Here is an 11,743-nt window from a genome sequence, read left to right on the forward strand (position 1 = left end):
AATCTATCTTATGGTCCACTTTGAGTTTGCTAAGCTGCTACTGCCAATATTCTGGTCACTTTTTTTCTCTGAATTTTTCCTAGAATGCTGTTGGTCTTCAACAATTCTGAGTTAACATTCTCCTGAGTCCCTCTGCTCCAGGGTACACGAAGTTGTGGCAGTAATATAAGATCATCAGAGTGATTACATTGGGCCCACCCAGATAATCCAGGATAATCTCATTTTAAAGTCAGCTGATTAGCAACCTTAATTCCATGCACACCTAATTCTCCCTTATCATGTACCATACCATATGCAGCAGTAATATAAGATCATCAGAGCTAGAAAGAAACTTGCCCAGATAAAAGCTCTGCTGTATCTACCATGTCCTAAACCCAGATATCAAAAAGGCCAAAACAAACCCTCAAAGATTATTATCTCAAGGTATAAATACTATTTGTGTGTCATTTACCTTATTCCCAAGAATCACTAATGCCACAATAAATGATTATTATCTTCAAAGGTCAGTTTCAAAGAACCTGAAACTTTTAAACGTCGAGTCAATTTTTCTGGGTTGTGTGTGTGTGTCAACATTTTTTCCTATTTGCAAGTTCATTTCCTTCCTGGGTTATATTTCCTCCCTTCCTCCCTCCCTCCCTCCCTTCTTCTCTCCTTCCTTTCTTTTCTTTCTTCCTTGAAAACTATTTCTATTTGATGTAACCAACCCTAAGTTTTCAAGGAAGCACTAAAATCTCCACCAAAAAAAGGTGATTATTGCTGTCTCTCCCCACTTTGTATTTCATAGTAATCACCAGAAAGAAGAAACACACAGACATTTTCTTTGGGTTACTTGGTAGGCATAGCCCAAGATCTCTTTGTGTAGGAGATAGTTCTACCTAAATTCTCAGAGGCCATCGTGTTATTTGGCTTTCTGTCTGGACCTGGTTGGATCTAGTATTTTCTCTCTCTCTTTTTTGAACCTCTCTGGTGTTTACCTTATGTCAAAATGTGATTAAAACAGAGGATGTAACAGAAGGGAGACTGAAGGTGCCTTGAGAGCCTTTCCCTGGGGGCTCATTCTCCAAGTTTCCCAGCACTAACATCCCTGCTACAGGACATCTTTCCTAGGGTAATCAAGGGAAAAATTGGGCAGTTAAGCAAGTCTGATGGATGTTTTGAACTGGAAATTATAACATCTTCTTCCTATCCCCTCAGGTTCTCTCCTTGGCTAGTTATACTACTAAATTCATAGATTCAGGGCTGGTAGATGGGAGTGACAGTCTGAGCATGTAGCTTTTCTTTTTGATGCCCAATAAATTTCTAGGACTTTGGAAGCTGATATTTAGGTACCCTAAAGAGAGAATCTCAGGGAACATTTACTTACCAAACTCTGGATCATAACTGCAGGCAAGGTCAGTACTGGGGATACAATGGGTATGTTTTCTCAGCATATATGAGTTTATATGTGTGTGTGTAAGAGGAAGAATCAGGAAGCTGATTCTGGCATGGAGAAGAGAGAATAAAAAAGAGAAAATGAGAGAGGGTGGGGAGACATGGAGTGACAGAAGAACAGAGAGACAGAAACAAAGAGAATGAGAAGTGATAGAGAAGGAAGGAGAAAATGACAGAGAAAGATAAAGTGAAGGGTCATACAGAAAGAGAAAGAAAATTAAAAAGCCAAAAATGAACCAAGAGATAAAGAGATATGGGGAAGAAGTCTTTGGAGGAATTTCCACTTGCTTTAGATCCTGACATAGTCCAGTTGATGAATGTGGGAGAGGGTGTTTTAGAGTCATCTTTGTGATTAATGACAAATGCCTCTAATGAGATAATAACCTCATATCCTTACATGTTAGGTAGGCATTAGCTTTGTGAAGCTATTGCTTCATTTTGTTGAATGCCAGGTGGAAGTTGGGAAGGACACATGAATTTTGTTACATACCGGTACCCAGATAACCAGAGTATTTGGATATTACTGCAATATTGGTGTATCAGTTTCCTATTACTGCTTTAACAGATTACCACAAATGCAGTGGCTTCAAAAACCCACACATTTATTACCCTACAGTTCTGGAGGTCAGAAGTCTGAAATGCTGGCATTCCTTAGTGAGGCTCTAGGGGAGAATTTGTTTCCTTGCCTTGTCCAGTTTGCGTGTTTTGTTTATTTATTTATGTGTTTATGTATTTTTGTCCAGTTTTTAGAGGTCATTTTCATTCCTTGGCTCATGACCCCACTCCCCATTTTCTATGCCAGTGGCATAACATTATAAAATCACTCCCTGACTGATTCTTCTGCTTCCCTCTTCTATGTTTAAGGATATGTGATTACATTGGGCCCACTCAGATAACCCAGGATAATCTCATTTCAGAGTTAGTTGATTAGAAACCTTAATTCCATGCACACCTAACTCTCCCTTATCATGTACCATACCATGTCCCCAAGTTCTAGGCATTAGGATGTGGACATCTTTGGGGGTTATTATTTCTGCTTACCACAACTGACTAGCAGGGCTTGTAAGAAGACAGGAACAACCAAGAGGGATATAAATACTTGGGATATGAGCTAAAAACTTACTTTTTTGGCATCTTTTGACAATAGTCCTAATTTTTCATTACAGGATGTTATTATGTTGCATAGGGAGGAAAGGAAGCGTATTCAAAAATATATACTGTGTATATAATTTAAAATGCTGTTGCATCAACACAACCCTCTATGTGTTGACAGTAGAAAATAAACTATAAATAAATTTGCATGAAATACTTGCTGGGAGTCAGCCTGATCTTTGCTTTCTCAACATGACATGAAATCCCAGGAAACCCAAAATCACCAAGGAGAAGAAGCCTAAGTGATGTAAATGAAAATGTGTATTTTTTTAAATGTTTATTTATTTTTGACAGATAGAGAGGCAGAGAAAAGGGGCAGAGAGAGAGAGAGAGGGACACAGAGCGTCCAAAGTGGGCTCTGCGCTGACAGCAGAGAGCCTGATGTGATCTCAAACTCATGAACCGAACTATGAGATCATAACCTGAGCTGAAGTCAGACACTCAACCAACTGAGCCATGCAAGTAACCCTGAAAATGTGTCTTTCCAAGGAAGTTGGAACAGAGAAGTCAGCAAAAGTGAGAGAGGTGGGAGTAAGGGAGAAGTTGGAAATGTGGGAGAGACACAGATTTTTCAGGATCTTTAAGCCATATTAAAGTTGTTACACTTCAAATTTTTAAACAGGGGAAGAAGTCATTTAAGTTTTAAAGAAGAACTACAGGTTTTTAAGAAAAAAATTTCTCTTCAGTGCAGAAGGGAAATGCATCAACATAATTCAGAGTCTCTTAAGAACCCTCTACTGAATTGATATAAACAAAATATATGTATACTGATGAATGTCCTTTAATTAAAACAATGCTAATCTTTGTGTCCATTTATTTGAAAAGTTCACCTCCCATCTGAAATTTAACAACGGGTGGTGAAGTCAAATCTTCTGAAGTTTGCTGTGCTGTGGTTGAGGATTTGGAATACTCAGCACAGAGCATTCTTGGGGCAATAACATGGCTGACACATCATACTCCATGGTCTGGTCCACAGATGCAAGAATTCTGGTTTGTAGGTGAACCAAGAAAAACTGGCTCCCAATAACAGTTCTTCAACAATTTTACTAATTCCTTTATGTGCCAACATAAAAGAAAATATGTCAGAAACAGGTTAAGTTTCCCACTTTCCAAAACACACATATTTTTTGTATGACTACTAAAAATGATTATTTCAGAGTCCTTAATATTTTCAACCATGCTTCATTCCCAGCAGAGGAAAGAGTATCATGAGGAGGGAGAACCAGAGCAGCGTGTCCGAGTTTCTCCTCCTGGGGCTCCCCATCCAGCCAGAGCAGCAGGCCATGTTCTTCGCCCTGTTCCTGGGCATGTACCTGACCACAGTGTTGGGGAACCTGTTCGCCATCCTGCTCATCAGGCTGGACTCTCGCCTCCACACCCCCATGTACTTCTTCCTCAGCCACTTGGCCTTCACTGATGTCTCCTTCTCATCTGTCACTGTCCCAAAAATGTTGATGGACATGCATGCTAAGTACAAATCCATCTCCTATGAAGGGTGTATTTCACAAATGTATTTTTTTATATTTTTTACTGACCTGGACAGCTTCCTTATTACATCAATGGCATATGATCGCTATGCAGCTATATGTCACCCTCTTCATTATACCACCATCATGAGGGAAGAGCTGTGTGCCTTACTAGTGGCTATATCTTGGATCCTGTCCTGTGCCAGCTCTCTTTCCCACACCCTTCTCCTCACCCAGTTATCCTTCTGTGCTGACAATGCCATCCCCCATTTCTTCTGTGACCTTGGTGCTCTGCTTAAGATATCCTGTTCAGGCATCTTCCTCAATGAGTTGGTCATGTTCACAGTAGGGGTGGTGGTCATTACCCTGCCATTCATATGTATTCTGGTATCTTATGGTTACATTGGGGCCACCATCATGAAAGGTCCTTCCACCAAGGGGATCTGCAAAGCACTGTCCACATGTGGCTCCCACCTTTCTATAGTGTCTCTGTATTATGGGGCAATATTTGGGCAGTATCTTTTCCCCAAATTAAGCAATTTCATTGACAAGGACATCATTGTGGCTCTCATGTACACAGTGGTCACACCCATGTTGAACCCCTTTATCTACAGCCTTAGGAACAGGGACATGAAAGAAGCCCTGGGGAAACTCTTCGGTAGGGCAACATCTTTATCACGGTGATTTTGCGACATTTATTTATTTATTTATTTAAAAAATTTTTAACATCTATTTATTACTGAGAGACAGAGAGAGAGAGAGAGAGAGAGCATGAGCAGGGGAGGGGCAGAGAGAGAGGGAAACACAGAATCCAAAGTGGGATCCAGGCTCTGAGCTGTCAGCACAGAGCCCGACTCGGCGCTCAAACCCACAAACAGCGAGGTCGTGACCTGAGCCGAAGTCAGACGCCTAACCAATTGAGTCACCCAGGCGCCCCAGTGTGACATTTATTTAAATCGGAACCTCCTTTTGGTTGATCTTGTGTATTTGATTTTCCATTAGAATATTTCTCAAAACGTGAATGTTTCAAACCCTAAGACAAATGGTAACATCTTGATATACTTGGTAAATATTTATTGACCAGAATTTCATTCCCTTATTAACAATGCTCTCCTTTATACATAACTTTTGATCAGCAAATACTAAGTTAGTTTTACTACTTATTTCTGCAACTTGGGGGGATTCATAATACAATGACATACAGTTGCACTATCCCTTGTTTAGGAGATTTTGGAAGCCTTATATTTTGGGCCTATAATCTCAGGCTTTAACACACCCTAGAATCTAAAGAATTAGATATATCATTTCACTATACTCTCTTATGTATCCTAAACAGGTTTTATTTCCATCTTTATGGATCTATTGAAATCAAAGTATCCAAAATGCTTGTCACTTGAATAAGAGGAAGTGTATTACTCTCTGCCCATGGTATAAAATGTTACAGTAACCACTCTGCAGATGGAGGGCCCTGTTGTAAACCAAGACTTGCCAGCTCCCCTTTGCCGGTACTGTGTGATAGTTGCTGCTTAGCCCCCATATACAATCATTAATGAAAGCATGCTTCATGCTGGCCTCCTGTGTAAATATAACCAAATTATAGTGCATAGACTCTGAAAGTGTTATTGCTTTCCTACAAATGCCACTCCAGATTTAACACTGACTATCCATGGACATTCTACCTTCCCAGGTGAAGAATAAAAGTAAAGCTTGTCAAACTTGAGAATGCATTCCTGTCACAGGAATAAAAGGTACAGCATAAGGAATACAGTCAATGGTACTGTAAGAGCGTTGTACTCCGATAGGTGGTATCTACACTTGTGGTAAGCACAGCATGACGTATAGGGAAGTTGAATCACTTTTGTATACCTGAAACTAATGTGACATTGTGTGTCAACTGTACTCAAATTAAAAAAAAATCCTGAAGGGTTGTTAAAACACAGGTTCCTGGAATCTACCACCATGAGTTCCAATTCAGTAGTTCTGGGATGGGACCGCCAAGTTTTCATTTCTCATAAGTTTCCATATGACGCGGATGCTGTAGATCTGTGAACTACAATTTGAAGACAAGTGCTGTAAAGACTTAAATCATGAAAGTTGTGGTAGTCTACAACATCCCAAGCTATGACCTAACTAGGGGAAACAAATCTGGCAGGCAAGGGTCAATGAAGAGGTCTCTCCACATCTCCTTTTGGGCTTACATCCTGATATTTTTCCTAAGGACAGTGTTTGTTCAAAGTCTGCCCTTAGAACCATCTGTGTTAGAATAACCTGGCCCCAGATCTCATGGATGAGCATCTCTGGGGATGGAGCTGGGATCTGCCTCTTTAAAAACTCCCAGGTGATTCTGCTGAACATCAAAGTTTAGGGACACTGACTAGGGCTTCTGTCCTGGAGGGAGTAAGAAGAGTACTGAGCAATTAATACATGTTTAATGCATGTCTCTAATCAAGAGCTTTGTGCCCTGTCCCCTTGAGCTCTTTCCCTGGTGAGTACAGTGGAGTCTTCACATCTCCACTTCTGAAGCTGGTGAATTGAGCAGAGTAAGCTCCAGGCTTATGATTTTGATTTGTGTCAGTGAGAGGGTTAGGACCACAGAAGTTGTAAGCTAAATCTGATCTCTGGGTGTCCTGTAGAGAAGCTGAGAAACCAAGTCCACACTCCCAGGAGCCAGAGGACTTGAGCATAAAGTTCAGAGCAGAACTGGGTATCTGTCATCAGGAGCAGGTGTGTGTGTGTGTGTGTGTGTGTGTGTGTGTGTGTGTGTGTGTGCATGCATGCATGCACATAGACACAGGTGCTCATCACTTCTCAGTGCTCTCACTGAACCCACTTTTTATTACTAGTTCCTAAAGAGGGGATACCACAATCACCACTGGCCACTGACTCTTGGACCTTTAACCCTGAACCTTGGGGAAATGAGGAACAGAATCAGCTGGCTGTGTAAGATTAGTGGGCACATCCCCAGATTCAAGCTGGGGGCCCCATCTCATCATTCAAGTTCTAGCTGTCAGAATCTTAGTTCTTATTTGCTTAGTGTTAATGGTGCTTAGTTCATAGTTGTTCTTAGTGCATGCAGTGTCAACCAGCCCTTCCCAATGCTTCTCTCCAAAGTCCCTGATCACCACCTCCCCTTTAGACAGCACTGTTGTTTCCACCTAGAAGTATATTTGAAAGGCAACTTTTACCTAGAGAGCTTTGGTTCCTCTTTTCATTCACACAGCACCTGTATTACAGCTCTTCGTTAGAAGTTGATGATTTCCTCCCTGAAATCCCTAGTATAGTCTCATACAGTCATTGAATGTTTCAAACCTTGGGCCCAGGAAAGATTTTCTACCTCAATTACATTTACTGTGTTCCACTGAAGATAAGACCCTGAGTTTCTTCGCTAGAGTTCTTTGCATTTTATATGGAATAGGAACAACATAGCCACATGTAGGACCCCTTGTTTAATTCTTTTTGACTCAGGGACTAGTATCCCAATTTTAGGAAGGAAAACCTGAGACTCCAACAGGTACAATGCCTTGTCCAAAGACATAGATCTGACAAATGGTGGAAAGGTGAGTTTAATCCACTCTGTCTGGTTCCAAAGCCCATGCTTTGCCTTCGACAGCACACAGCCTCACTGTCAAAGAAATATCAATTCTCAGTAAGTGGTGGTTGAGGTATTATTGACCAGAAGGCTGAGTGCGGTGGAGTAAGAGTCCATATATGATCTTTATAAAAGGTTTATGCAGAAAAAAAAAGAGATATTATCAAATTGTATCCAAGGAATTTTTATTAAAATACCAAATCTCATAGACTAGATAAATTTACTAGTTCAGAAAGGAGTAGCCCTATTTATAAAGCATGAGGGAAAGCAGAGAGAATGGAGGGAAGGTGGAAGAAGTCCAGAAGTGTGGGATAGTGGAGGTTTCATTTTCTACCAGGCAGATGTAGTTGGCTCCTTGCCTGTATTCCCAACTTCATCATTGTGTCTATGGCCTTTGCCTGCATCAGGTCATAATCCCACAATGAAGTGGCTTTGTGGCACCTGAACTCTGCTCAATAGCTGCCTATTGAGGGGAGGGAGCAGTCAGGAGGGAGAAATAAAGGGGTCTCATGACATGGAGGGCAGGAAACTAACATTGATTTGTGCCAACAATCTGCATGGTGTTTCACCAATATTATCTTATTAATATTCACAATTTTCTCATGACTGAGGCTCCTAGTCATATCTCCAATTAAAAAAAATTTTTAATGTTTATTTATTTTTGAGAGACAGAGAGAGACAGAGAGAGAGAGAGAGACAGAGAGAGAGAGAGAGAGAGAGAGAGAGAGAGAGAGAGAGAGAGAGAACGAGCAGGGGAAAGGCAGAGAGAGAGGGAGACACAGAATCCAAAGTAGGCTTCAGGCTCTGACCTGTCAAAACAGAGCCCACCCTATGTGGACCTTAAACTCACAGACTGTGAGATCATGACTGAACTGAAAGCTGGACACTTAACCAACTGAGCCACCCAGGCGCCCCATCATATCTCCAATTTAGAGATAAGAAAATTGAGACTCAAAATGGGTCACTTGCCCAGAACTCACAAACATGAAATAGTATTGCCAGAATGTGAATCTATTTCTAATTGCATTGCTTGTCTGATACACCACACTGCACTCAGACATGGGGCTCTATCTTTAACATCCTAGCCAACAGTCCAAAATGCTGGAGTGAGCAGACACAGATTAGGAGCCTGGGCCAGGCACTCTTCTCTACTGGCCCACCTAGAACTCTCTTGTGTTGGCAGCTTTTCAGTAAGTTTAAAAAAGAAGATAGTATACCCAGATGGAGTAGTAGTATGCTCAATTCATCAGCCTAAAGAAGCAAGGGATTTTAAACCCACCTGTATAAAGCTCTTCTGAATTTTTCTTTCAAAACAACTACTTCTTTCTTAACAACTACTATAATGCAATCCTAACATCCTGCATTTACATACTGTATGTAGGCAGATATAGGCATTTGACATTGATTTTTGTCTTAAAGGAACTTTTAATTAAGACACAGTGAGATCATAGATATCTTTTCCTACTTACTTTGCAGGATTTGGTAATTTAGGCTTTAGACTATTTTAATGGGTAAATAGCAGTGGTTGAGGGAGAACACAAATAGATATTGTAAGAAACAAAACTCCTGGACATGTGTAGAATTTTTACAGGGCTGATTATCCAGAGCTGTAGTTCAAGATGCCAAGAGCCCAAATGAGGAAGCTAAAAAAAAGGAGAAGGGGGCATATCATGGCGCCTCTTTGACCTCTCTTGATAACAGCTCTTTCTCTTTTTTTTTTTTTTTATATTTATTTATTTATTCGGGGGGAGAGTGCAAGTGGGGGAGGGGCAAAGAGAGGGGGACAGAGGATCCAAAGCAGGCTCTGCACTGACAGGCTGACAGCAGTGAGCCCAATGTGGGGCTCTAACTCATGAACCGCGAGGTAATGACCTGAGCTGAAGTCAGACGCTCAACTGACTGAGCCACCCAGGTGCCCAATAACAGCCGTTTCTATTATGAATTGTGGATTGTCATAGTGTCACGCAAGCTCATTGAATCATGAAGAAATTGGAAAATGATCTAAAGAAGTCCTGATAAATGTAATTCCTAGCAATAAATATATAACTGTCAGCAATATTTTTGCATTTTTAAACAGTGCTCTTGCAAGACTGAGCTCTGAGAATTTCTGAGTTCAATCGACAGATATGTTTCTTTTTCTTTGACCTTTATACATTATGGAAATTTTGGATATTTACTTTTGATCCACTTACCTTTGGGAAGATGGAATCCCAATTTGTTGAAACCTTCTCCTTATATTTTACTTATTAGTGGATTTGGAGTCAGATTTCAAAATCTTACAACTTGAAAGTTAAGTCTAACCTGACAATTGTCTTTAAACATACAGAAATGGAAGAGAAATTAGGGAGATTTTAGCTTAATAGTTCCTGCTAAGACAGTGCAAGGCTTTCTCTTTATTGACTAGACATAGCTATGAAAATACGTTGTGGCCTGGGCTGCCTGTCCCCTGGATGGTGAAAAATGCCAGTTGAGCCACTTTTTCTTCTATAGCAAACTGTCTTCTCTGTTGGCAAATTCTCTCATTTTACATGATAAACACCATCCAGTTTTTAAAAATTTGTTGAGACATGGCAATGCGGACAGACACTGGCATATTCACCAGTTAAAAGGATCTCATTTTTATCTGCCTGAGGTTAAATTAACATCTGTTGATTTCTGCTTTTTCACTGTCCTTTTACCCCGAGCAGAAGAAGGTGAACATGAGGCCTGAGAACCAGAGCAGCACATCTGAGTTCCTCCTCCTGGGGCTCCCCATCCGGCCAGAGCAGCAGGGCATGTTCTTCACCCTATTCCTGGGCATGTACCTGACCACGGTGCTGGGGAACCTGCTCATCATCCTGCTCATCAGGCTGGACTCTCGCCTCCACACCCCTATGTACTTCTTCCTCAGCCACTTGGCCCTCACAGATGTCTCCTTCTCATCTGTTACCGTCCCCAAGATGCTGATAAACATGCACTTTCAGGATCAATCCATCCCCTACACAGGCTGTGTAACACAGATGTATTTTTTCATATTTTTTACTGATCTGGACAATTTTCTTCTCACATCAATGGCATATGATCGGTATGTGGCTATCTGTCACCCACTCCACTATACCACCATCATGAGAGAGGGGGTGTGTATCTTACTAGTAGCTGTATCTTGGATCCTGTCCTGTGCCAGTGCCCTGTCTCACACTCTCCTCTTGGCCCAGCTGTCCTTTTGTGCTGACAATGCCATCCCCCATTTCTTCTGTGACCTTGGTGTCCTGCTCAAACTCTCCTGCTCAGACACCTCCCTTAATGAGCTGGTCATTTTCACAGCAGGTGTGGCAGTCATTACTATCCCACTAATTTGCATCTTGATCTCTTATGGCCACATTGGGGCCACCATCTTGAAGGTTCCCTCTACCAGGGGGATCTGCAAAGCCTTGTCCACGTGTGGCTCCCACCTCTCTGTGGTATCTTTGTATTACGGAACAATCATTGGGCTGTATTTTTTCCCTTCATCCAGCAGTTCCAGTGACAAGAACATTATTGCCTCTGTGATGTACACAGTGGTCACTCCATTGCTTAACCCTTTCATTTATAGCCTAAGGAACAGAGACATGAAAGGGTCCCTGGAGAAACTCCTCAACAGGCCAATAGTCTTATGTCAGTGACATCTGCTCATCTTTATAACAGACATAGGTAATGACATATCCCCAGATGCTAGACCGCTAATCTTAAGCCTAGCATGGAATAGGTGCTCAGTATATATTTGACAACTTCAATTACATTGTTACAGTTATTCACTCTTTTCCTACGAACTCTTTAGTAGAGGCTGTGAATTCTTAGTTGATATTATTGATTACTACTCTTGTCTATTGGATTGTGATATCTTGTAGCTAATACAATGTATGTTTCTCCCCTTATTTCCTGGGAATTTATTAGTTCTTTTCAAAAAATAGTTTATTGAGGTATAATTGACATATAAATGTTATATGTATTTAAAGTGTACACCTTTATGTTTTGATATGTATATGTTGTGAAATGATTGCCATTTCAAGCTAATTGATATACCTATCACCTCCACATAGTTAACATTTTGTTTTATTTTTGTGTGTGTGGTGAGGGAATTTAAGAT

General features: G+C 41.0%; 1 protein-coding gene across 1 annotated transcript; it reads left to right on the plus strand.

The window, feature by feature from the left end:
- Positions 1–3,791: 3,791 nt before the first annotated feature.
- LOC122475369 (olfactory receptor 1J4-like) lies at positions 3,792–11,279 on the plus strand. Its single transcript, XM_043567296.1, has 2 exons — positions 3,792–4,289; positions 10,338–11,279. The coding sequence occupies exons 1-2, from the start codon at positions 3,792–3,794 to the stop codon at positions 11,277–11,279; spliced, it is 1,440 nt and encodes a 479-aa protein (XP_043423231.1).
- Positions 11,280–11,743: the final 464 nt, after the last annotated feature.

The sequence above is a fragment of the Prionailurus bengalensis genome, chromosome D4 (genome assembly GCF_016509475.1).
Source record: "Prionailurus bengalensis isolate Pbe53 chromosome D4, Fcat_Pben_1.1_paternal_pri, whole genome shotgun sequence".
Taxonomy (NCBI): domain Eukaryota; kingdom Metazoa; phylum Chordata; class Mammalia; order Carnivora; family Felidae; genus Prionailurus; species Prionailurus bengalensis.

What these genes read in the sequence shown, in the direction of transcription:
- LOC122475369 (XM_043567296.1), top strand. Translation starts at nt 3,792, where the DNA reads ATGAGGAGGGAGAACCAGAGCAGCGTGTCCGAGTTTCTCCTCCTGGGG. An exon ending in CCCTTCTCCTCACCCAGTTA is followed by an intron (nt 4,290 to 10,337) that starts TCCTTCTGTGCT and finishes AAGAAGGTGAAC; the next exon opens with ATGAGGCCTGAGAACCAGAG.